We start from the raw sequence: 27,536 nt of genomic DNA, 5'->3' as shown, positions 1-27,536 counted from the left end.
TGCAGATGTTTGTTTTGGCGTTGTTCGCTGAGCGCCAGCTTCAGGTAAACACTCTATATGCCCCCGGTGTGTGAGTGTGTGTGTGTGTGTGTGTGTGTGTGTGTGCTATACTTAGACACACACACACTTAGTTCCCTCTTCAGGCTGCTCGACATGAGAGAGTGTCATAACAACTGTTCAGACACAGCCATTCATAGTTTGACCTAAATAAACAACAGAGAGCGAGATGTACAAACTTCATTCAGAGAGTCAAGAGTTGAAAACATAAGACACATCCTGAAGCATCATACACGTATATATATATATATATATATATATATAAACTGAATATAATTCAATAACTCTCTAAACTCGATATCAGCAAATAAATAAAAGAACTTTTACCTGTGTTCTTATGAAAGCCATGTCTTCTTTTATTTTCTATAATACTGTGGAAAAATAATTACATACAATTTGAAAGAAAAAAAGCAGAAATCAAACAGAGAAACATGAAAATAACAAAAAAATCAATAATATCTTTTGTGTTTTGTACAGTTTTTTTTTTTTCTTGAGTAAAATGGATAAACAAGTACTGGAACCCAACATGAACAGAATACACATGTGAACAATATATAGGGATAAAAATAAAGACTCGGAGTATGGAGAATATATGCTTGTTTGAACACACAAACTGTCCCGCTCTTGCCGTCACACACACGTCCACTTCACACAGTTTTTAAGTGCAACATGGAAACCTTCTCACTGCTCTGATCATTGTCTTCACGCGCTCAACGATAGCGAACAGAACATCGATTCATCCTGTTCACTCGTGCAGCTGTTTCAGAGAGAGCAGACAGGCTCAGCAGCTGGATGAGGGACGAGCGCACCACCTCAGCTCCTTCCTCCTGTCCTAAGGCCACACACACGCACGCACGCACGCACGGACGCACGCACACACACACACAATGTCATCTCCTTCACTCTGCCTCACCAACTGCCTGCTTCCTACTAGGGTTTGACTGAGGTGGGCTTTGAAAGGGTTAGGGTTAGAACTGGAACCATCAGTTCCAGTTGCAGTACAAAGTCCATCCTACGCCAATTGTTTCCATGGAAGCTACAGTAGCGGTTTCAAAGAGCACTTAACATTTTTCATAATGACTGAGGAAATATACTAATTTTAGAGTAACTTCTGTGAAGTTGTATTGATTTTATCCACACTTGTTTCCAGACTTGTAGTGTTCTGGCTAAAGCAGGTACAGGAAGATGACATTGCCATCCTTCATCTGGCCCGCAGGACTCTGTAACTGTGCACGGCTAATAGTCCACACATTCATCTGACACAGTAATGCTGAACTTATATTCCAGTGTTGTCTTCCACACTGAACAAAATGTGTGTGTGCACTTATCTTTCCTTGTGTGCGGGTATACAATGTGCCTAATCAGTTTTAAGCTAATACTGTATATAGATATGATTGCAAATACATGAAATGGTTATATTAACACAATTTTGACATCTTAAAGGTGGTTTGATGTAGCCCTATAAAAATAAAAATCTCAAGGATTATAACTTTAACACATATTCACTAGGAAGTGAATTATTGGGCATAAATACTGCCTTTAAATGAATAATTTTTTCTCAAAACTGATTACTGGACTATGAAAGGAATGAATAACAATCTGATAAAAAAGGAAATCTAATGTCATTGTAGCTTTTTGAGCCCATTTAAATGCAAGTGTGGTCAGGAGTAGCCTCCATCATAACAGCAGGTGACAACGTGATATTTGCCAAAAACATCAGTCAAACCCTTTTATTTCTACAGCGCAGTGGTCCCAACATATTCATAATGGTGTGAAATCACACTGGGGTTACATGTTGCCAACACACATACACACACACACACACACACACACACACACACACACACACACACACACACACTCACAAACACAGTCACCCATGAGCATACCATGAACACAATAAACACAAATGGCTGCTGCATTTGTTTGTCTGCTCAGTTCATTTTCTTTGCACAGTCTTTTGGCATCACTGAGGACTCCACAAGGTAAAAATGGACACCGAGCCACTTGAGTCACTCTTGGCCAGGGATGGCACAGCACAGCACAGCATGGAACAGAGCAGTTAGCTGTGGGTCTGGCCTGGTTCTAGTCTGGGTTGGCCTAGTTGAGACAGAATTTTGGCTATTTGTGGCCTGGCTGAGCAGTGTTTTTGGCCACAGATGCACACGTCCACTCTCTTTTTTTTTTCGCTGGGTGGATTAATCAGAACCCCCCCCCCCTATCTGATGCATACAAGATCAAACGAAATACTGTGTATAAAAGTTTAAATACATACTTCTGACCACAGTCGTTTCTTCCTCTGGTGACGTAACACCACAAAGTAATACCAAGAAAATAACTGAAAATACAGGTTTTCATAGAAAGAAAGGAGATCGCGAAATAATGAACACTGCCAATGGATGTCATGAGCTCGTGAAGCTATATATTCTCTAAAAACAGACTCCCAACCCAGCCCCTCCAACACACACACACACACACACACACACACACACACACATTTGTACAAGCTAGATCGCTATATCTACCCCATATGTTTTCATCTTGAAGAAAAAATATGGAAGAAAGCTATGAGAGAAAGGTTTGCAATGATTTCTTTTCATGGAAAGGTTCAGATTTCAACCGCTAAATCTGGAAGCTGGTAGGTGGCTATGAATGTGACACAGGAGAGAGTATCCATACACACAGCGGTGAGAGGTACACATGAGAAAAGAGTGTGTGTGGGGGGGGAAGTAAACACTTCCACATTCCCTTCCAAACCACATGTTTTTTTTTTTTTTCATCGCAGAACCAAATGTAAACATCCATTTTGCACGTTTGGCATCTATGGTGTCTTTTACATATTTATATGCCCCCACTGTCAACAGACTGTAAATACTTAAGAGGTAATGACTAAGTACCTGGGTGGCCTGGCCATGTATTTGTTGGCCCCTCAGTACCTCCACTGTGTCAGATTTACTCATTCTACACAAGGTCATAATGACATTGCAAGTCAGATGCAAAACACTGCACGGCTACAACTCTGTAAAAAGGTTGTAAAGAGGTAATAGTATGCAGTACCAAGGCTGTGATAACCATATAAATTTAAAAGGGTGCTCCATCTGCCGTTCTTCTCTCCATAACCGCTGAAACAGTTTATATCGTGACCTTGGAGCTGCAAGGTTCCATCTGATATTCTAATCAGAAACGACGTGGCGGTGGCTTTCCTCTCTGAAAGTGTTTATTCAAAACAGGGGCAATAAATACAAATTTTACTGCCCCTTAGCACAAAGTTACCATAATATACTGTATCTGTGAGGGGTTGATAGGGCGGCTTATAAGTATAAAGACTCAATGATTACCTCTGGAGGTGGTAAGATTCCTGGCTTCACTTTGCAGCCTCTGATCTCTTTTTTCGTAGAGCGGCACCTCACCTGCTTTCGTTTCTGAACCGCTCAACAAAACATGTCACAGATACAAGTGGTTGACACTTTGTTGTATTCAGTCCTTCCTCACTTTGTCTGTCAGATAAAGCAGATGTTCCCTCAAGAAAAGGTTGAAATAAAAGCAACATCTGGTGGGTGCTAAAAGACGTTCAGTGTATCACTTGATGTCTCTTAAAAAATGAGGTTGTATTTTTTGAAGGAATCTTATAATTTCAAGTTCAGCGTGTTGTACAGATTGATGCAGCAGCTGTGGAGTCCTGTCAAGAAATGATTGTCACCATAAAAAGGTGAAGTTGTGAGATGGTGCGATGAAGACTGTTGAATCTGATCTCACTCACAAAAGCTCAGTGTGCACACTAAAACACTGCAGCGGTGACATTATGGCCGATGATGAGCCGACAGTTTTTCACCGATCTTGTTTTAGCACCAGTAGCTGTTTTTTTTGGAAATAGCAAAATAAATCCGGCCCATACTTTGGCCACGTGCTTGTTTTCTTCAAGCTAAGTATAAAACCGGTTCCACAGCCCAAATTTGGCCCATATAAAGAGCATGATTGTAAGATGCTTCTTCCACATCTGGACCGCTTCTGGCGCCCCCACACAGAAAATCATCAGGATAACAGCTGGACTCTGCCCAGATGTGGACGTATATGGGCCAGACTCAGGCCGAGGACCCAGGCATATGTTGTGCCAGAAGTTCCATTTTGCTATCTGAGATGTTTTTAGTGCAGTATTCACATTGCGAGTAACACTGTAAGTAAGTGACTGGAAGTCTAATTATTTCCTGTGGAGGCGAACAACCGCAGAAAAACATGATCCCACATACGTTGAACAAAAGTGAATTTCTTGTGCTCACTGCTCATAAACAGCCAACTGGATATCTGTGTTCGTTTCCCCACAGACGTGATTTTGTAACAAGAAAAATTGCTCAAATTGGAGAATACAAAACGAAGCAGTCGCACACAGCCATTCAAAAGCTTTTAGCTCTTTTCATCTCAAATAAACGTCCGAAAAGGACAACGGTAACATCCACCGGTGTTTTATAAGCAAGGCTTCATTTTAAGCACTTCTTACTTAAAATTATTTTTTACATCAGCCAAAAAAAAAAGCCATCACTACTCTTAAAACTTGCTACACAGATAATAATCCACACTGATCAAATTACAGTCTTGAAAAGCCTTTTGTAAACTCGTATTGTGAATTTCGACCTACTATTGGGAAGGTAAGCAAAGCAACTAAGCTGCAACAAAAACATTTTTTTTTGTCCTCTATTGGAGGAATCATTTGGTAAATATGGGACTTGTTAAGTAGCTGCATCAGTAGAGTTTGGAGCAAAACAAGCAATATCTTAAATGCTGATCATCATTGACCTGTGGGGTCAAAAGCCAATCACACAAACCAAAGCTGACGCAACATGATGGAAAGATCTCAGACATAAAATACCACCAAAAGTTTCTGCTGCGGTGAGGAACCCAGCACACTTACACATAAATGTACATCGTACCGTATGAGCTAGATAGAACCCCCTGTACCTTCATGTTGATATGTTAGACTACACTCGAACCATCTGCGTTCACAGCCCAGCTCAGAGCGAGCGGCTGCCTGTTCTCCATCCATCACTTTTGAATGTCGTCGACGTTTAAAAAAAAGGCAGTCCAGTCAGAAGACCGGAAGTCAAAGGAAGAGTTTCACACCAAACGGAGATATCCACCAGAGAGGCTTCTCCCCCGCCTGCTGGATATTCACGTTTATGGAATGGAGCTCTTCAAATCTTCTAATTTAAGTCTACAACAACATCCACTTTAAAAATACCATCCATCTCTTTTTAAAGAAACTCAAACGTTTCCAATAACGCTCACGTTGCCACCTGCACGTTAAAAAGTGAGTGTCACCCAAAAACTCTGAACCTTTGGTCCACAACTCCTTATAAAAATACTATAAAATGTTTCTGAATGCCATTTTTTTCTCCACATGGTTCGGTATAAATATGGGAAAAAAATCTATTCTACTGTGCAAGTGAGAGAAACAAATATTTTTTGACACTTGAGGATAGGGGAGGTATTTTTTTTTTTTTTTGTACAAATTGCAGAAATTCATTGAATGAAAAAGCGCTCCTGCCACACCTCGTTTCACAAATACTGTTTACAGCATTGACCTTGAGTGAACTGTGAAGTCTAGAAATGTATCATGATGATAAAAATGAGCGGTGAGGAGGAGAAGGAGTTTACAGAGATGCTTGCTACCGCTCCTTTCCTCTCAGATGTGGCATGTACAAAACCTCGTCGTCCAGAGCATCTCGTCGTACGCTTTTGCAAAAGAAGCCGCGGTGTCAATAGTTTGTGTGTGTTGGCACATAAGCATCGGCACTCTGGTCACTCACTATACCACCTTAAGAAGCTTTGTCCCACTTAAATCAAGGTAGATCTTGTAAAAAAAATGGCCACTGGGCAGGTTTTAGTGAGGAAAGAGGATCAAAAAGTGCCAGATATAGTTATAGTTCAAGCTGCCCCGTTGCTGCAATACATAGAAACAGATGAGTCTTTAAAGATCTGTGTGTGTGTGTGTGTCTGTGTTTTGCAATATGTGAGAGTCACAAAATGCAAGAAAAAGGTGTGAGGTTTGCTGTAGGTCACTGCACTGCATCACACTGTATAGGTTTGTACAAGGAAATAACTTTAAAATGATCCAAATCTGAATTTGCACGTATTTACAGGGATGGGGTGGGAGGGAAGATGTGATGCAGAGGGGGGAGTGGAGATGGTCGAAGAGCAAAAACGAGGATTGCAGGAAGGAAACGGTTCCTCTGCTCCTCCTTAAGCTCTCGGCGCTCCTCTTCTTTCCTGTCTTCAAAGTGCTCTACTCCTCTGTTTGTCTCTTTTCTCTTGATTGTGGCACGCTGTTGCTTTTGTCGAAGCATAAACACTGCACGTAACAGAAGGTCTGCGCAAATGTGTGTGAATGTCGCTTTGCGTGTGTCGTATGTATTGCTGCTAACTAGAGTACTGTATATGCGATGCTGCTGACTGCTGTGCGTTGTTGTGTTTTATTGGTTCAGAAAATTAACCAAATTCCATGCACTGGTTGCCATGGAGAGAGAGAACAGATTCTTGAATGTGTATGTATAGAAAGGTAGGTATTTTTATGTGTAGTAAGTACTGCTGCTGCAAAAAAGCGAGCCAAAGAGTGAGTGTGTGTTTCTCACACATGAGTCTGCATCCGCTGTGTGTGTCTGTGGGAATAGTCAGAGGGGGGAGACGAGTACGAGAAGCGAGTGGAGCTTCCATACTTCCCCAGCCCTGTTTCAGGACTTTGCTGTCCTGGGCCCGGCCCCGGTCCCGGCCCCGGCCCCGGCCCCGGCCCCGGTCCCGGCCCCGGTCCCGGTCCCGGCCCCGGTGCCGGCCCCGGTCCCAGCCCTGGCCCGGTCCCTTGTCCAGTTGGATACATCTCATAGGCTGGCCCTTCCTCTATGGGCGGTGCAAAGCCCATGCGGTAGCTGGGATACTGGGAGGGGTATCCGTAGTTGTCATAGGCCAGCTGGGTTGTGTTGTCCAGCAGGCCGCAGTCTCCCGGGTAATCTCCAGGCGATTGAAGTGCCGGATTGGGAGGAGCTTGCTGGCTCGGCGCCGCCCTGGAGAAGGTGTTGAACTGGGCGTAGGTGGCATGGGACATCCTGGAAGGCGGGCGGGGGTCATAGCAGCCTGTCCTTGAGCCTGGCACACCGCTTGGGGGAACTGCACCGCTGGGGGCAGCTGAGGGTCCGCTGGATGTGGCACCGGCCGGCCCGCTACTTGGGTTTGGCGAGCGGAACTCTCCCTGGTAGTGGATGGCACGTGACTGGGGGCGCGCCTCATCGTGGGTGGTGGCTCGGACGTTGTAGTAGCCGTTGGTTGGATCCTGTGATCACAGATGACACTATTAGCTTTTCAGTCCTATTTTTTGTTGATCATCATTTGAAGAATCATTTGCATTATGCTAAGTAGTAAAGACACATAAGCATCTGGTCTGTGCTTGCTTAGCTTGCTGTAAGCAATGGTAGTTCTGTAACATTTGTATATCATTTTATAATTATAATCATAAAGAAAGACTGGGAGCTCTAGAGTACCTGGAACTGTTGCATTTTTCTTTTATCCACAACAGTACAGAAAAATAATGTTTGTATATGCAGTGCTACAGCAACAAATCAAACCATAAAGACAAATAAAAACACTAAAAATAGTAATCTATAAATAAAATGTAAAATAAAATGTAAAAAGCTGAAGTTAAATTAAGTTTAATAAAGGTCCCGTATTTTACACTTTTTCACTCTCTCAGGCTTCTCTCTGGAGCTCTAGTAAGAACAGGAGAGAGAAGAGGCTCTGAGCCTCTCTTCTGATTGGCTGACTGTTTTCTGAGTGATTAAATACAGATATAGCAGATTTCAGGTAAACACTCAGAGGGGTGGTGACTGCTTTGTTGTGACATCACAAAGTGAGAGAAGTCCTGACCTGCTTTATAATCACACAACACATGGAAATCTCCCTTTATACTATATGGGACCTTTAAGGATAATCTCTCTGATAAAAGAAAGAAAAAAAAACATACAGACTCAGCCAGCTTAAGTTGCTACAACAAAGTGACTTTTATCACATCCCCTATTATATAATACTACACACTGCTCATATTTTATGTACTGTATATTGTCACATTGTACGCTGATATGCTTGATGATGTGGGTGTATTTGGTTGGTGTGTTCATGCTATGTCCAAAAATGTAATGATGTGTGAATGATGCAGCGCAGCGTATGTGCATGAACACAACACATTATGATACAACTTCACTTTACCAGGATAAACTGGGTTTCCAGCGCAAGGTGAGAGCTCATATGTGTAACAGCTAACTCTGGAATAAGAGTTCTATTAGGGCACATTCGCAACATGAATGTTTGAAGTAGTTTGTTTTGCTCCTTTTGATTAATTAGCTTGTGAAAGTGAGAATTAAAGGACACACGGTTTTGAGATTAAAAGGAGATTTTAGCCTTAATCTTACAGACACCAAACTGGGGGATTATCATCACTAACATCTGTTTATTTGGGAACTTCAGAGGCACAGTTTATGAAAAAAATGTTTTTTTAAAAAAAAAATGAAAGTAAGGCTTTTACCTCCAGTGAAAATGCCAAACCTGAGGAAAAATTGCAACTGGTAATCAGCACGTAATGATGGATATGACCACATAGTTCATGGCATGCGATATGTCTGTGCGCCATGCAGGATAAAATCTTTAAGGTGCTGCGGGAAAAAAAATCCGATGTCAAAATGCTAAAATGTCTCTGTGGGCAGCCAGCCAATTCACCTTGAGCTCGTACTCCTCGCGGGTGTCGCTCTCGCTCCGGACGTCCTGCTTCAGGTCCATATCGTCTTTGAATGGCTGAGTGGAGGGAGAGAGGGAAACAGAGGGCAGAAACTAAACCATCAAACAACGAAACACACACACGGAAAGAGGGAGGGTAAGAAAGGAAAGAAGGAGGAAGAGAGGGAGGGGAGAGGAAAACAGAGTTTCAGGTTTTTCATCCCAAGAGAGTGGAAGACGAGAAACGCTTAGTTGTTGGAAAAGAAAAAAAGTTTCGGGCCGAGCTTGAAAACCGCACCAAAGGAGCCTCGTCGATTAGATTCTCCAGGACTTCCAGGGTTTCTAAAAGAAACATGGCGTTAAAGTGAGTGTGTGTGTGTGTTTGTATTAATGTTGCGTGAGAATAATATCAGTTTAATTTGCGTTGGGTGCGTATCTGCAAGATGCCTCCTGTCTACTTTGTATTTCTGTATGTATGATGTGTGAGAATCTGCCTCTTTGTGTGTGTGTGTGTGTGCGTGTACTTAAAGTGTGTTACAGGCAGGCCTCGTGCATGTGTGTCTGTTTTACTGTGTGTGCATGTGTGTGCATGTGTGTGCGTGCGTGCATAGCTGCCTCTCCTGCCATGCCGCCCTTTGTGTTGGTGTATCTTTACATTTAAGGCCATTGACCCATACGCCTCCTCTCCACGGCCCCCGGTGACTCAGATGAGGATCTACTCACAGAGTACATGGCCTTGACCATCCGGGTTGCTGTAGAGACATTTGTCGCCTCCTCCTCCAGGCTGTGGGTCTCTTTGTTAACCGTTTCTACCTTGATGTCTGGTTTACCGAGTGTGACACCCCGGCGACCTGGAACAAGAACACAACCTCCAGTCATATTCTGGGTCAACGTCAAGATAATTCATTGATTTAGTTAACAGTCTGGTTGAAAAAAAAGCAACAAAAACTAACAGTAAAAACACTTGATTCTGTTTAATGCTGTTTTGTCTGACTTGTCTGGGCCATTATTTGCCTTGTTTGTCTTATTTTCTCTCTTTTGATAATGGTGCATTGAGCAATTTGGTATGCTGGCAGCCGCGAAAGGCAGAGAGAGGTGATGGTTTGAATTTTGAGGACGTCAGTATCCACCACAATGAAGTGAGAAAACTGCATGTTCCTTTGGCATTGATTTCTTTCTTAGGGGCTGTTATGAGGAAAATGGTGAAGATGAAGAGTTTGAAACAGATCTTTCTGCCAGTAAATGTGATATTTACTGTTGATTTTATTTTACTGTATTTTGTATGAAAATGAGGCATTGCCCTTCACATGAAATTGTACACAATTTAAAGCGCCTATGTTATGATTTTAAAATTTGTGACTTCAGCAACTTCTAGTGGTAGTTTCAAATAAATAGAATTGGACAATTTTTTTGCCATCAGAAAAAACTGTGAGATGCTTTCATCACATTTGAAAAATCTACATATAGGGCCTTTAACTGCATCAGGCCATTTTGTCTCATATGCAAAGAAAAGGTCTTTATCCTCAAAAATCTTAGAGAATATTTTATGTGGACTCCTCACTGTTTACACACTTAGTTTCTGGTGGTGCAGCATGTCGTGAGAGGATTTAGCTAACCTGGTTTGTCTAGATACAACAGAAAAATAGAAAATAAATTCTGGGCAAATGGTAAATATACTCCATTTTAAATCCCTCACAGACATAGAGCTTGTTACTGCACATAAACCTTCTTCAGTTGGGTCTCATAATATTACTGTAACACTTCCAACATGGCTCAAGTCTGGATTGAGCATATTAGGTTAAATATGCACATTTAGAGATTAAACTACAGTGTTAGTTTGGTTTGCTGGGTGAGATATGTATTACAGCAAAAAATTCTGATTTTAGGCCAATAAACCAGGTACAGTATATTTCTATGTTAAACACAGCACTGCTCAGTTTTAATTCACACGACTCCTAACAGTCAATGTTCGTGAACACGAGCAGCTCTCCTCCACAGCAAGAAAACCTCAAAAGTAAAGATTGAGATCTGTGAAGTCTTGAGCTGCATCATACACCACAAATGACAGAATGCTTTATCTGGAGCCACAACGATGTTTGTTTGAGTTTCTATTTTCAAACGATATCTTTTCTGTAGTGGTGTTATCAGCTCTGAACCAGAAAATATACTCTTATCCCCAGAAAATCCCTCCTGGGAATGTGCCAGTCACCTTCATTGTCTTTCCCAACTCTTTATTTGCTATGGAGCACGGCTGAAAATGACACAACAAGAAGACACGATATGCTCTGTATGTGCTCTCTGGTTTGCACAAGTGCGGTTTGTGCTCTCAAATTCTAATTTGATTGCCGTCGGCTGTAGAAAAAACATATAGGAATTCATAGTTTAAATACTATTCACCTTTAAATGCTCTTGTTTTCTGTTCTGTTGTTTATGTACTTTGCGGCATACAAAAACTGTTTATTTAAAACATAATCACACAATTCCATATCAGCTGAATGAAAACGGAAATATACAGTAGGCGTTTTTAAGGCAGTTTGCGTTATTATATGAATATTCATTAATCTCATTTGAATAAAATGCTATACGGCTGGCATATGTTCCTTTCTTCGTGGAAAGGCAGAATGACAGATAGGGAGAGTGGATGAAAGAAAGACTGATAGACACATACAGTAAGTGTGTGCGAGCACCTACACACACACACACACGCACACACACACACACGTGCGCGCGCCCAGACACATTAAAGAACCACTGTGTGCACTCACTGCCTTTGCGTTGGCGGTAGAGGAAGAAGGCGAGTGCCAGTAGAAACATAAGCAGCAGAATGGAGGAGCCCACCGTACCACCGGCGATAATTCCCACTGGAACAATATCTGAAACAAACACGAGCAGAAAGAGGGTCGGGGTTGAGGGACAGCTGCTGCCTCATTGTTACTAAAAACCTGCATGGATGTTGTGTCATTTAAGCACAAATCCTGTTGTGTCCTTAATATTGAATCTCTGAGGGCTGGTTATGTTGATAAAGCGTGCGAGTCTGACAAGGGATAAAAACACTGTTAGTACACATAAAGACAAATCCAAGCTCCTTCTCTCTCTCTCTCCTCTTTCTCTCTCTCGAAGATTTTCTGAAGCCTGCGAAATCTGACAGCTGAAAGAATAAGAGTCAGATAAGACTGACAGAGCATGAAGAAATCATTTTCTCGATGTAATGTGACATACCCAGCTCTCCAAATAAAATGTGTAACAATCCAGAATGGACTAACAACACTATTATCTATTCTCTGTCCTCCAGCTGATGCCACCGCTTAATAATCTTGCTCAGGGGCACTTCAGTTCGTACGACAGAGAAGAGGACATTAAAGGAACCCTGTGGAGTTTTCATTGTAAACAAACACAATTTTCACAATAAAAACGCACTTTATGTGTACTTAAAGCTTAACATTTTGAATTCCTTTACTTCCCAATAAAACTATTTTTTCTTTATATCTTGAAATGTGCATTGGCTTTATGTACGAGTTATCTTCTTCCCTGCATTTTGCTTGCACATTGCTACCTTTCTTGGCTCTTTACGGCCACCATGTGTACAACACTACTGTGAGTACTGTGAGACTGCAGGCAGGACTGCGCATTGCATCACCTGTCCAAAAAAAAAAAAATCCAAATGAAACATATTGCACATATGGTCAGACTCCACATGGTATCTTTAGGGTCTAACAAAAAGCGTTGTGTGTGTGTTACAGAACTTTCTTTGATGTTTTAAAATGCTGCATTCTTTACATGGGCAGCTTTCTTCCACTCATTTACTGGCATGCACATTGCCACCTTTGTGTTGACATGATACAAACTATAACATACCTGTCTCCTCTAGGGTGATGATCATGGTGCCGGGGCCGAAGGAGTTCCAGGCGGTGCAGTTGTACGGCGAGTGGAAGTCAGACTCCATGACGTTGTTGATGGTGAGCGTGGAGAGAACGGCCCCGCCCTGGGTGGGAGGTTTACTCTGCTCCACGGTGTACCTCTCCATCAGGGTGCCCTTCTCCTTCTCCCACACATTCTCCTTCCATGCCCACACCTGAGACACACAATATAGAGGGTTCGTTTAGCTTCTAATCCTTGACCAGCAGAGAGAAAGGAGGGCGGGACTATCAATACACTCTGTACTACTACAGGCCACCACAACACATTTTGTAGTCAGCGCTCACTCTTGTGTTGGCTCGATTCGAAAAGCAGGTGTGCTTCAGTTTAAGATTAAGATAAGAGCAAAGGCTTGTCACATCTGTCCACCAAAACATCTGTAACTCTGTTCATGATAAACACAGCAGGATGTCCTTCAAGCCGACAAGGAGCTCTGTATAAGTGTGATGAAGATGCAATCTCCAATATGTTTAATATGGATTTTTATCTAAACTCTGCTCCTTACTTCTGCAATCGCCCAATTTGCCCTGAGGCATCAATAATGCTAATTTCATTTTATCTTATCTTAAATAGTATTAACCACAATAGACCCACACACACACACACACACACACACACACACACACACACACACACACACACACACACACACACACACAGAGTCACAAGTAAACATTCCGCCAACAGATGGGCTGGTGTTAAGAAAGGTTAAGAGAGACTGAAGCGAGTCTGGGCAGGAAATATATTTTAAGCAAAACAAATTATATTCTCACACCTTGGTAACTAGTTTTTTTTTTTTTCTCCTGGTGCAGTATAGGCCTAATTAAAATGTTTGGAGAAACTTTTTCAGGCTGGGGAGGAAATAACAAATCAACCACAACAGACACACACACAACACACACCAACACACAAACACATACACACACACGCAGAGTGCAGCAAGTGTACACGAGTGATAAAAACTCAAGCAGGTTTTTCTACTTAAAATCTGCTGAGGTAGAAATTTGAGGATATTAAATATGGAGCATGACGATATCAAATATACATAGGCCCATATGTTGGGCTAATGTACCTTTTAACCTGCTTTGTATGTGATCAAGACTTGGTGAGGGAGTTTTTTTTTATAAAAAAAAAAAAAAAAAAGCCCCCAAATCTTCTGCCTCATTTTTTTTTTTACTCTGACAATCTTGCATAATGCGTCTTTTTCTGCCCCCCCCCCTCTTTCTTTATCGCTCTTTCACACAATAATTTTCTTGCACCACCACTGTCTGTCTTTTGGTTTCTGTTTCTCAATCTCTCGTTTCCTCTTTTCACACACACACACTCACACTGTAGACACATGGGCACACGCACACACACACGCACACACACGCACACACACACACACACACTCCATATTTTATAAGTCCTTGTGTCTCTGCATTAAGCCGAGACTATAATGTCGCACCACATTATACGCTCTGAGCTCCCTGCCAGTGCAGCGGGGGGCTGAAGCTTCCTAAAAGCTCTGATTTCTGTCATGTTGGCACTGCACAATTGGATAATTGACGCTGAAAGGTACAGATTTTTACTCTCCCTCCATCTCATGCCTCTCTCATTTCAATCTATTTCACCCCCACACTCTCTCCCTCTCTCTCTCTCTCGCTCGTTCTAGCCTTCAAACTCAAATGTCATTACTGAATTTATTTCCATTTTTCGGCCTCTTCTTGTGATTTGTGAGCATTCTGGTATTTTGCTTTTTAAAGGTTTATATCCACAAGCCATACTGCTCATTTTGTAACCTATATAACACGCAGACACTTCATATTAAACTGTAGTTTGATCAAGCATTGCACTCAGCGACTTTAGCAAAAGGCAGGAATGAAAAAAAACAGCAAAGAGTTCTGCAGTTGTGGCACATTCAGGAGGATATTCCATTACAATTTGCTGCTAAGGCAATCTCTGTGAAAGATTTCTTTTATAGAAAAGATGGCCACCACTTTGAAAGGGATCACTGGATTGGAAAGGTTTTAGCTGGTAGGTCCAATTCACACTAAAATCAATACAGTCTGGGTGCTACACTGACTCCGTCATGGTGACCATAACTCAGTGACTCTTAATATCAGAGGTCTTAAAGCCTCCATATGTCCAATTCTACGTGATTGTACCGTCTTTCAATGTATTCTAATGTCATATATACGTTTTGTCTCGACGATTTCGTAAATTTAGACAGTGCTGCTAAAAATGACTCAAAAGTGTTTCTTGTTTGGCTCGGACGAGCACCTTTAACCCACAGCACAGCGGGGGAGCTGTGGGTGATGGTGTCATTCAAAGGCAACTTGACAAAATTTGTTTCAGTGAGAGAAAATGTTACAACTGACTGATACAAATCATTCACAAACAGATCTCTCTAACCTCTAGACCAGCTGTTCCCAACCAGTGGGCTGGTACCCCCCCAAGGGGTCAACACATCTGAGGGGTCACAAGAAGATTAACAGGACGGGAAAGCAGGGGGAAAAAAACATATTTCCACTAAACAAATGAAATTATTCATCAATTCTGGTGTATTAAGTGGATAATTTTACATCTTAAGAGCTCTTAAAATTAGTCTAATAAAACGATATGAAGAAGAAGAATTCATCTTTGACGGAACTGGTAGACATTGATTTGTTTTAAGGGGTTATAAGTCAAAAAGGCTGAGATACACTTCTCTAGACCGGCTTTAAAGGACAGCAAAATGATTGGTTCCAGTGGCAGAGTGATTAATATCACTGGTACGTCTTGTAACAGTGATTTCTAACCAAGCGGCAACCTCCGAGGCTGAACAATGAAGCCAACATGGACGTACCAGAGACCGCAGTTCTTCAAATGACCATTTGAGGCTGGATACAAAAACGAGTCAATCTCCACAGACTCCCATGTTAAAATGCCCAACTTTACAGCAGAAATAAACATGTTTACAGCCTAAAACAAAAACGGTTATTGTCTCTATGGCTAATTTCCTCCTTCATGACAACTGTACGGGAGGTTAATTCATATACAACTCACTTGTTTAAATTTTATTGAGGCTTAAATCAATGCATGATTGAGGGCGCGCCACTTTGCGTGACAGGTGGGTGAGCGTATGCTTTGCCACGGACCAGCATGCACCGGAGTCTCTGCTTCCACACACCCCCCACCTCTTTGCCCATTTTTGGATTAGGTACCAGGGAGAGTAAGGGGGATGCATTTACTCCAGGGGGGAACCTAGAAACGTAGATCAGCTAATTTGAAAAAACATAAAATTATGTTTTGAAAAAGATACATAAAATATATAAAATATACCCATGTATTTGTGCTGAACCTCGGTATGTTCACTATCAGCTACAAAGGGCTGTCTGGCTCCACGAGCCTGAGTCAGTCACGTGCTGCAGCTGTGGCTGCAGGAACTCTGGCGACTGTGACAAATTAGCAGAAAGGTCTACATGGATCACTAAAAGTGATGAGCAAGACTAAACAATTCCACACAATCACATTGTCTTCACATGTGCAGCCACGGATTCACGGCGGCCAATTCCTTTTTCTCGTAGGTGAAAAAATACTGTCCAACAATTCCATCCCAAGGCCATCCAATCTGTCGGAGGGGAAAGACAAAGGGGGTGTTTGAGCACATCTCACAACACTGTACGGCTGAGATCCACTGTTGTCCCAGAGCTGAGTTGCGACACAGCTTATAGGAGCAGAAAAAAATAAAAGACATCTCGACAAATAAAAAAATGAGGGGCGATATCTCAAAACTGCAAAGACATTTGGCTGGGATTTGTTGGACTTGAGTCACAGATGAGCTGGTAAATAGTATATTGGTATATGGGATTTCTACTATTTGATTTTTTTTTTTTTTTCTTTTTCATATTTGGAAATACTATTTGATGTGCTCACTCTAGGCTGTCAAACACTAAACACTTCCAAAATACTTCAATTATCATGATTTCTTGAATCTTATCTGCTTAACTGTGGAACATGTGTACAGTGCTGCGTGTCCCCGCTTTCATTTCAACAGCAGCTGCTTTCGATGAGTCACACCTTCCACCACAGAGGAGGAACACATCGTTCCCACGTAGCCGTGACACAGCTGGAGAACAATGGCACTTGTTACCCACCGTTTGGTGAGTAACACGGGCCGAAAAGAAGAGAAAGTAGAAAATCATTCTGTTTTCAGGGTGGACTAAGAGTTGTTGTGATCAGGATTCTGTTTGAGGCAGATGCAATCTGAAGAGGTCGAGCACCTCTGCAGCAAATTACAACTTCCAAGGATGGACTTACAATCTTATCAGGCGGGGGTGTGCTGGCGATGTAACACTTGATCTCGCCTCTCTCCCCTCTGACAGCGTATTGGACCGGATCACTGGAGATGATGGGGGGACCTGAGCGAGTGAGATAGGACGGGGCAGAGAGACAGAGGCAGGATTACTGCAAACAAACCCAGACATTTCATTTAGAAAGGTTTGGAAGGACAAATCCAAAATCACAAATCATTTCCACATTAATGTGCAGAAACTGCTGTAAACACGTGACCCCCAGCGAGACGATAGAAAAGGATTTCATATAAACTGTATCTGATAATGTGAAGCACCAGGCGATGATTATTAAAACATTTGCTCCAGTTCTTGGCACAAAAACGACTGCTTTACGAGGAACACGATGGGCACGTTTTCCACTCATAAACTGCAGGCCCGAATGGGGCAAAGTGGAGGGAGCGTGATGTTGCGTTGGCAGCGAATGTGCTGGACATGTAAAGGTTGATGTGTTAGTTCACCGTCTTCGCCTCATGGGGAAACGTGAGGGGTCGAGGAGAACCTTTGAAAGTTGTGAATTTGTCTGGTTTCTCCTCTCGGTCGCACCAACGTTTATAACATCAGTTCAAGCTTTTCAGTGTCTGTGTTTGGAGCTCAATTTACGAATTACAAACTGACAGTGAGGTTGGATTTATAGATGTGTTAACACTCAGAGCTTATGCACATAAGATAGACCGTAGGCTGTCGTAGCTGATGCGCGCCTCTTAAAACATTTAGCTACAGAAGGGGGGTGGGGGTTGGAGATGAGGACAGCTAGCGGCGTATCGGACCCTGGTTACAATAATAACCATGCAGCTAAACTCATGGAGCGGCCACTGTTTGGGTTTAGGCACAAAAACTACTTATAATTACTCCGGCCGCTTCCGATAAAACATAACATGAGAAGCTGCTGGCAGAGACGACCTGCGGGCTCGTGTTTACACTACTGTTGCTCGTGTTGTAGGGATATTGCACGGATATCAACGGGGGGCGGAAATCTGATGTTGAACTACAAATGAAAACTTGTGCATCCATTGCGGGACAACAGTTAACCCCTTGTGTCGAGTTACATACAGCATAAACACAGTTTGGATGTCCAAAATGGAGGACGCTATCATATCAGCTGTGTTGCTCTGCTCGAGAAACAACTGGCTCCATAAAAACCGATGCGACGCGGTTTGCAGCCAGTCGAGAGAAAGCAATGGATGGTGCGAAGAGTTTCCTTTTAATTAGCTGTGTTAACGTATTGTCTGGTCAGTGAATGAGTGCGTGGGCGGTCACTACAGGTCACCGAGCTTTCAGCACTTCATATTTTGCAAGGACGTGCCGATGAATGTCGCCGTCCTCCCCTCTGGTTTGACCAGGCACTCTGTCAGCCGGAGAAGATTTAAGGAGTATTTGAACTCGTTTTTCGTCATTGTGTTCTTGGTGAATCAGTTTTGATTTATTAAGCAATTGTTGGTCGTGCTGGGAGAAGGTTTTGGCATTGAAATATTGGCTCTGAGCCTGTCTAGGGCTGAAAAATTAGCTCCTGGGTTTGGTTTTCGACCCGGGCTGGAATGAATCAAGCCAGGTCGACATTATTTTAGACGGTGCTACATTCTGTGCGTTCAGTGGCGTCCGCTGTCAGAGAGGTGCAGAGACACGCATGATTACAGATTCCAGATCAAACAAACACATCACGGCGGTCTTTGTGGTTTAATATTCCTCCGTGTTTGGAAACAAGACTTTTTTTCTGTGCACAGGCAGATCTGCTTTACACATTTTATACATTTTTTTTGCTAATATCAGCAGTGTTATTAACAGCAGAGTAAGTAACTGACCATTGACAGTGAGCGTAACCTCAGTCTCTCCCACTCCAATCCGGGGTACGATGGCCTTGCAGACATACTGGCCTGCGTCAGCCTGGCTCACTGACTTCAAATACAGCTGGTTGTTGTTGCTGAGCACCTGGACACACATAAATAAGTAGATAAGTGTGCATAAGGAGCAGGATAGTAGATTTGTGAGGTGGAGAGTGGAGACAGACAGAAGGGAAGAGATGTTAAGAAGAGGGAGGGAGGGAGATCTATATTTAATTCATAAAACATGTTGATTTACTCAGCAGGCTCCATTAGTTTTTTTCCTGGAGCCTTTCTTAACTTGTTAGGCATGAATTAAAGATTTAAGATATGAAGACGGAGTCTCACTACTAACCGTCTGCTTTACAACTGAGCAAACATTTATGAGGTCTGGGTCTTAGACATTAATATGGGCAGGGAGTGGGGGTTTTCTGGAGGATTTGGTTATAGTTCCAGGGGTTGGGCTTTACCCTAGTATCTGGCGCTCTGACTTTCTCTCCTTTCCTGTATACACATAAAAAGATATATGATATTTTAATGAATGAAAAACCTCAAAAGGTGGGGGGGGTTCTTACCATGCTGGAGCCCTTTTTGGTCCAGGTGAGGGTGAGAGGAGGGTTTCCAGACCACTTGCAGTTAAGAGTGACGTCAGAGTCCACATCCACTGTGACCGGCCGGGGCTCCACCACCAGTATCGGGCCGACTGACAGAGACAGCAAGACAATTAAAACCGCTGTACGCAGACAAATGTTGAGGGACAACGGCTGATCAGTGAGTCGGCTACAAAACCGACATCAGATAGGAAAAAATGACTGAAACTGAAACAGGAAAAGTGGAGACACAAGCACATCATATGATCTACACACCCCTAGGTTTTATTTCAGACATGAAGGCTATTTGTATCTGAGAGGTCATTGACCTCAGCATTGCATTTTTCCCACCACTCTTCTTTTTAATCATGTAAATCGTTGCCAAAATTGCATTTTTTCTAACAAAGATGCTTATTTGCTTTTATGGCCATGTAGCATAATTTTACTTAGTGCACCAATTTTGCCAAGGGACTGCAGGGGACTATTTCTTCTTTAATTCTCTTCACTATAATGCAAACAAATGTACTTTTTGCTTTTAATAATTCTGTGTGTTTCTCCGTTTATTGAAAGGTTTATTTAAACATTTTCAGCAACTAACACTTTCATTGCATCTATTATCACTTATTTTCTATATATTCATTGTTATTTACTTTACTTTGTTTATGTATAGGCTTTGACAACGAGTTGAACAATGAAAAAATTACTCTCAACTAGAGCACATTAATCATCACGTGCTCATACATCACACATCACAATCACACGTATGCTGTGTAGTAACAGCTCGGGAGTGTTTACACTCACAGTGCACGTCCACCAGGATGCTGACGTTGGTGTTTCCCACAGCGTTGAACACCTGACAGGACACGGGCTCAGTGAAGAAGGAGTGATCGGCTGTGGTGACGAACACGCTCTCCCTTGCCCCCTCCAGCAGCACGCCACCTTTAGCCCATCTGACGGAGAGCACGCATCACCGTTATTAAGCATCAAAAATAATTGTTGTGTCAGTTTGTCAGCAGGAGATACCAAAAGCATAATGGCTTCTTTTTTTCTTTCTTTTTTTTTTTTTTTAAATACTCTTTTGGCGGTTATCCAAATGTTTGATTTCCATTATTAGACATGAGTGTTTTTTATATTATCAATTAAAGCTACTAAAATAACATTTTCATGTAACAACCTGAGGGAATGGCTGCAAAAAATACATTTCTCTTCATACTGTATCTTGCCAGATATGTAGCTCAAAATCACAGAACCGTATTGCACATCTGCCATTAGATGACATTTTAATATAGACTCAATAGGCTTAGCGCCCGAGTACCTGGCAGTGCTCCCACACTGGGACCCTGGGCTGGAGTCTCAAACCTCAGTTTAAAACTGTCATGTTAAAGTCCCGCATTTAGCAATTTCACTGCTTCACTTCTGTCACTTTAGATAAAAGTCAGAGTTTAATTGTGCAAATGTTCAATACTTTCACCAATTCTGTTCTCTAAGCAGAAATTTCTATTCAGGGTCACGTCCAGAGGGTGGACGGAAGCAGACTAGAAAACTCATTGGCACAGACTCGCGGTCTGCCTCCTCATGCTGCTCTGCGGGACAAAGTCCATCACATCACATGTTGAAATGGACATGAAGCTGCGACAATGTTAAACAGATGGTTACAGATATTTTGGTTTATGTTAGGTAGTGCTGATTTTAAAGCGCATTTGTTCTTTTAATAGTTAAATTCTGGTAAATCTTCATCCCTACCTGTAGCCCATGATAGGAGGGTTGGCAGTGGCCTGGCAGGTGAAGGTGACTCTCTCGCCCTCCAGGACAGAGCGAGGCTCGATGGACAGCGTCACTGTGGGTGGATCTACACGGGGAAAGATGCATATTCATTGCACAACTAAAGATAAAGTGAACAATGGCGTGAATGACTGCTGCGTTTCACCACCGCTGAGCAGCTTGATGATTGATTTCCCACATAAATAAGTCACACAAACTATAAATTTCACAATAAAAATCCCTGCTTCTCTACGGCCTTCGTTACTGACACAGCACTGATTCCACATCTACTGTTACTGCGGTTATTCTCCCAGTAATTACCAACTACACCAGGTTGGAAAAACACATCAATCTTCTTGATTGAATATTCAAACTACAATTTTCCTGTGAGCAATCCTTCCTTATTTCTTCAGGGACACGACTGAAATCCTTTAAACACACAAAAAAAAAAAAAAAGTTTCGTATTTTCCACGAGTTGAAGGAAATCAACTCGCTGAACTGCTTTAGGTGAAAATTATTGGCCTTAGAAATCGGTGCCAAAAACAACGCAAGCAGCTAAATCAAATCTGGAACAAGTCCAGGTTTGGAGAATGGTGGAAAATAGAGGCTGTAAATTCATGTACACAGCATATGTGTCATTTTTGTTGTTAATTACTTGAAGGCGACAAGTGCCGGGGCATTAAAATGAGTGATTTTGGTATGTGCCGACACAAAAATAGCCAAGCCTCAGTCACACGAGCCCCATATGCACCAGAGAGAAAGAGGAAGACCAACATACGGTGGACATTGAGGGTGACGGTGGCTCGTTTGCCCATGGGCACTGCCGGGTTGCTGGCCACACAGGTGAAGTTGGAACCACTGTCGGTGTCGACCGGTGTAATGGGCAGGTAGCTCCTGGTCGTCACCCTCTTCCTGTCTGGCAGCACCTCCTGTTCAAGAGAGAGAGGAGAGGAGGAGAGAGGAGAGGAGGGTGCGGGTAGAGGATGGGGTGGGCAGAATTTAGGGAGGGGAACCGACAGAGAAAGATCAAAGAAGAAGAGGAGGAGCACGGTGGAAGGAAAAGGACAAAAAGGACAAAAAAAGGAGGGAAGAGGGAATATCACGGGAGAAATAAGAGAGAGGACGGGGAGGAGAGAGGAGAGAGACATCGGAGTGTTACTAATGGAGCCAGGAGAAATAAAGAGAAACAACATAAAATACAAACAGAAATAACAATCTGGAGTTAGAAATAGAAAAAAACAACAACAAAGGTTTAAGAATAAGTGGGAAAGAGAAGAGAGACAGGAAACTGAAAAGGTGAATTTAAACAGAGTTTATAGAAATCCATGTTCTTGTTTTTGTACTTTCTTCTTATAAGTTAGAAGTTTAATGACAGTGCAGGCGAGTGACTGTCCACTTTCAATTAATGCAAGCATTTCAGTTTTATTATGACACCCGGCTTTGCATTTTAAAAACGAGAGCTGAATACTCATATGGAAGCTGAAGAGAAAGACAGAAGTGCTGAAACATTTCATTGATTAATCGGCTATTTCTGCTGCTTTTCTCATTTTTATATCAGTGTACATTGAATATATTTGGGTTTGGAGGCAATTCAAAGACATTATCTTTGGGGTCGGCATAGTTCACAGTTCTTGACAATTTATAGATTAAAGGGTGCCTGTATTAGGAAAATATCCATCCCTCAGAAAATAATTGATAGGTGGATCAATAATGAAAGTAATCCTTAGTTGCAGCCGTAAAAACATGAGTTATAAATCGTCTTCCGCACAATGAGGACATAAAATCCAGTTTTCTTCGATTGAGGAGGTGGGTTGTTTTGCGATGCAGCTACAAAACCTGTCAAGAAAAGTGTGTTGAGCTCTCAGTGCAGTGTAAATGCGTGGCCAGTAACACGGTAACATAAGTGCAGCATGTAATATGTATGAGCATGTGTAGGGGGCAGGCTGCAACTGGCTGCAAGAGATGTAAAAACATCTGTGTTTGAGCGTGTGAGTCAGTGTGTTTGTTGCTGCATATGAAAGCAAAGATGTGCGAGTGCCAGTGTGTGTGTGTGTGTGTGTGTGTGTGTGTGTGTGTGTGTGTGTGTGTGTGTGCTCGCAGGCATCATTTCATGTGTGTAGGAGAGTATACGGGAACATGAGTGTGAATGTGGGAGAAAAGAATGCAAAATATATCACAGTGATAATGTGCAAGTGTCACTTACAGTTCCTTCCTGTGTGTGTGTGTGTGTGTGTGTGTGTGTGTGTGTGTGTGTGTGTGAGAAAGAGAGAGCAAGCATCTGTGACATGCGGGTTAATTAAAAATGTCTTGGATGTTCTGTTTCAAGTTGTGTCACAACCATTAACTGTGGAAAGTAACTGATGTCTATTTCTGTATCCACGTGTGCCTCTCTTCTCTTGAGGTGCGAGCCCGGTTGACAACAGTGATACAACGCTTATTGGAAGGAGTGTGATTATACACACTGTACATGTAGACGCAAGGCTACTGAGAAACAGCATGAATGAAAAATACTGCCTGTCAAGATTGATCAGATGAAGATCTGATTGAGATCAGAACGTCGGTTTAAATCATGGGTCTCCGACCTCGTTTACTCCGAGAGCTGAGGGACTGAGAGAGAGTCATGTCTTATATTCACTCAGACCTGAACACACACACACGTAATAACACCACTGCAAATAAACGTCCATAAACATGATTAGAAATCAGAGAAAAAACGAGCTTAGTCAGTAATCCAGTGAAAGTTGTCAGTAGATACATCCAATGGTACAAACAGGAAATTTAAAATAGATAATTCTGAACACTTCATTTTCCAAAATGTAAACAAACATGGGTTTAAAAAAAAAAAAATAATGTTTCCTGTTTGATGGAAAAGTTTAGTTTATATCTGTTCTCATCATCTTATCTTCCTTATATCTGTTATCCAGAAGAGTTGCTATCACTGCATGTCGCCTACGGCAGATCTGTTGTAAACAAACTTGACAGTAACTCATTTGACTGAAAACTGACAAATAATGACTTGGTGTTGAAGCGGGGGGGGGGCATGTCTGTGTGTTTGATTAAATCGCATTTGGAGTAGATTCACTGAGTCGTGTTGTGTTGTGTTTGTACAGACTTTATTCTCAGAACTTTGTGTGAGCTACTCTAAAACTGCCGGTAGCTCGTGAGCCACCTTTAGGAGGCCGCTGGTTTAAATAGATGGACGATTGGATTGGTGTTATCTGCAGGTGTTATCAAGTTTCATTCCAACCCTTTTACTCCACTTTTAAAACCTCTTAAATGAAGAGAAACCAAACGGTACGATCACTATGATTCTCCCTCACTGTCATCGTGCTCAAACACTTTGAAGCCTAAAATCTGAGCTCTTATGATAAATGAACGATTCAATAAAGGAGAGGTGTTCATGTCATGCTTACATGTTGCTTTTCAAATACATCACTCATCTTTTGGCCTTAAAAGCAACATCGCTCTTTTCATTTCTCCTACTTTCATTTCATTTTATTTGTTGCCTGTTGAGACTTTCATCTTATAACAGAGCAGCTGATGCGTTCTCACACTGAGAAGTTAAGATGATTTCCTTGATCATTTAATACTATTAACGGTTACAGGCAGGTTTCAGTTTGATATAGTTAATACTGCTGTCGCATTTCACTGATGTTTGTGCTCTTTCATTGCCACTGGTGAAAATAAATACCCTAATTAAAAAAATATATAAATTCTTAATTGGGTCCCAAATGCTTAAAATCGGGGTTTTAAGGCACAACAAGCTTCCAGCCACAGGTTTGCAGGTCAGAATTTGCAATTAGTAACGAAGATCCAAGAAAGTCATGCGCTAAGCTTGTTTACCATACACACACACACACACACCGTGTTTCCCTAATGCAGGCCTCCAGGGGTGCTGCATGGCCTGAGGTGTTCACACTGTAATTCAGAGCCAACGGCAAAAAAGCACACTGTTTAAACCAACAAATAAACAGACTGAGAGTGGATGTTACTGAGCAGCAGATTGTAATTGTGCCAGAACTTGTACTACAAAGTCTTTTAAGCCATAGGAGATTAAGAAAATCTCATTTTAGTGTAATAAACTTTATGTGTTTTATGTGTGTTTTGTTGTCTTCCCCTGTGTGTGTGTGTTTGCCATTATCCGCCTGTGTGCATGGGTGCGTGTGAGTCACCGTGGACTGGTAGGTTCCCTCCACAGCGACTCCATCCTTGGTCCACTGGATGTGCGCCGCAGGCTTGGCCCCGCGGGTCACACAGGTCAGGTTGTACGGATTCCCGGCCATCAGCAGGAGCTCCGGGGTTCCCTCGACCACCGGATCCTCGGGGGGGACTGGAGGGGAAGCACACACACAAGTCCGAGCGTTAAAAAGGACTCATTTGTGCAAGGGCGCAGTCATGCATACAAATGAACCTTTATATGTACATAATCAGTCCATACGTTCATGAGATTGAGGTTGGAGCAATAGTACCTCAGGCCTTTGAAAACTCTGGAAATGCATTGGATTCCTATTAAGCTGAAGAAGGTTGGTTTTTCACCTCTTTGCCATCGGTAGTTTGTGATTTCAGTCAAAACAGTCGTCAGATTAGTTGCTGAACTTATTTATTTCACTTGAATTTCCTGATCAAATTTAAGGTTATGGCCACAGTGGTACACCGTGCTAATTAGTCAGGGAGTCAGGAGGAACTGTAAATGCACCTTTCAAGAGCGACATGTTTCAGCCAAATCTGTGAGCTAGAAGACGTTCACCGAGCAGCATTTGGACACAAACTTGGGTCTGATTGGTTTGTGCTCTCTCTCCTCTCTCCTCCTGTTGCTCTCTGCAGGTCTTTCTGACTCCAGAGCTGTAGAGTCTAGATCTGCAACTGCAAACCACCTACCAGCCTCCATGATCCTGCTCAACATCTGCTGCTGCTTGTTGCTGTTATTGTCCTTACTATCACATTACTATTATCATTATCATTGCATGGTGGTCCTCCCACCTGCTCCCTCCCTCTCTCTCCCTCTCTCTCTCTCTCTCTCTCCTCCCATCCGGTCCAGGCAGGTGGCCACCCACCCTGAGTCTGGTTCTGCTGAAGTTTTTTCCTGCTACCGTCGCCAAGTGCTCGCTCATGGCGGGAGCTGTTGGGTGTCTGTAATCAATATCATAAAGAGAAGGGTCTCAACCTGCTCTATATGAAAACTGCCTTGAGATAATTCCTGCTGTGGTTTGGCGCTATATGAATAAATATTGACTTGACTTGACTTTCTAACCTCTAAGTTATCCGTACACTTGCTGCATCGCCACACTGCTGCTGAGGCCTTTCTCATTTTGCATTCTTGTGCTTTTTTTTTTGACCCTCTTAATTTATTTTTAATGTAATATTGACAGTTCCAGCAAAGAAAAAGCTCAGCTCATGGATTCTGGAGGTTGATTTGTCGGGAGGATGGTGATTTGGCTGATGGAAACAGACGGGAAACACAAGAATGATGCATCATATAACTGTGCATCTAAACCAGTGGTTCTCAAACTTTTTCACATCAAGGATCCCTAAACTGACACAAATTAGATCCCGTTCCCCCATCTGATAAGAGTTCTGCTTTAGATGTTTCAGGTACAGAAGGTGTTTGAGACCCATGACCAAAATAGTCATACATTCTGTCATTGTATTACTTATAGATGGAATTATAGTGGAAATAAATGATTACCCCTTTTTACTGGGGACCCCTAGGAACCTCCTCATGGACCCCTGGGGGTCCTGAGACCCCACTTTGAGAACCACTGATCCAAACCAATCTTGTGATTTTAACCACATAGTCAAACTGTAACGGTGCTTCTGAGAGAAAAGTTCATTCTCTCAGACTCAGGAGACGTTCTCCTCACATTCTTCTCTTGCCTGTGATAATCACCTCGAGTTTTCTTAGAATGAAAAGGTCCTTCGAACTATACTGGCTGACAGGAAATCAGAAAAACAAGCATGAGGATAATGGCCCCTGTGTCTGCAGCTGTGGTCCACTTACTGAGCACATTGAGTTTGGCCCTCCTGGAGCGCAGGGCGGCCTCCGTGGCCTGACACTCGTACAGAGAGTCATCAGAAAGCTCGGCATTGGAGATTTCCAAGTTGTACTGGCCGATGTCCAGAGCCCGCAGCACACGGTACCTGGGCCAGGCTGCAGGAGACACACAGCAGGTTTACAGTTAGAAAGACGGAGTCGAAAACTCATTTTGTGATTCATGCTTGGGGGTTCCTTTTTTTTACTTCCACTGTCAGGTCGTGCTTCATAATACGTTTTATTCGCAGGTCAGAAAAGCCTGTCGCGTTTGGAAAATTAACTTCTGGAATGTAATTTAAAA

The 27,536-nt window shown here is 42.5% G+C and overlaps 1 protein-coding gene across 3 annotated transcripts in view; it reads right to left on the bottom strand.

Moving 5' to 3' along the window:
• Positions 1-389: 389 nt before the first annotated feature.
• kirrel1b (kirre like nephrin family adhesion molecule 1b) overlaps positions 390-27,536 on the bottom strand; it is a 76,535-nt gene continuing 49,388 nt past the window's right edge. The window contains exons 3-16 of one of the 3 annotated variants that reach the window (XR_008829194.1): positions 27,203-27,352; positions 25,377-25,534; positions 21,983-22,133; positions 21,187-21,292; positions 20,245-20,393; positions 19,429-19,556; positions 18,836-18,962; positions 17,002-17,102; positions 12,661-12,877; positions 11,571-11,678; positions 9,529-9,656; positions 8,809-8,919; positions 2,448-7,372; positions 390-2,395 (exon numbers count right to left, since the gene is read on the bottom strand). Coding sequence is in view for 2 of the 3 variants with exons in the window: in XM_056391093.1 (XP_056247068.1) it covers positions 6,677-7,372; positions 8,809-8,919; positions 9,529-9,656; positions 11,571-11,678; positions 12,661-12,877; positions 17,002-17,102; positions 18,836-18,962; positions 19,429-19,556; positions 20,245-20,393; positions 21,187-21,292; positions 21,983-22,133; positions 25,377-25,534; positions 27,203-27,352 (2,330 nt within the window). In the remaining variant the exon portion in view is untranslated. Of the gene's footprint in view, positions 7,373-8,808; positions 8,920-9,528; positions 9,657-11,570; positions 11,679-12,660; positions 12,878-17,001; positions 17,103-18,835; positions 18,963-19,428; positions 19,557-20,244; positions 20,394-21,186; positions 21,293-21,982; positions 22,134-25,376; positions 25,535-27,202; positions 27,353-27,536 lie in introns of all 3 variants that reach the window. The other 2 variants (XM_056391093.1, XM_056391094.1) reach the window with 2 other exon arrangements.

This window comes from Seriola aureovittata, chromosome 12 (assembly GCF_021018895.1).
Source record: "Seriola aureovittata isolate HTS-2021-v1 ecotype China chromosome 12, ASM2101889v1, whole genome shotgun sequence".
NCBI classification, from domain to species: domain Eukaryota; kingdom Metazoa; phylum Chordata; class Actinopteri; order Carangiformes; family Carangidae; genus Seriola; species Seriola aureovittata.
Note: the sequence above shows the minus strand (reverse complement) of the source record. Positions and strands in the feature narration are given on the sequence as shown.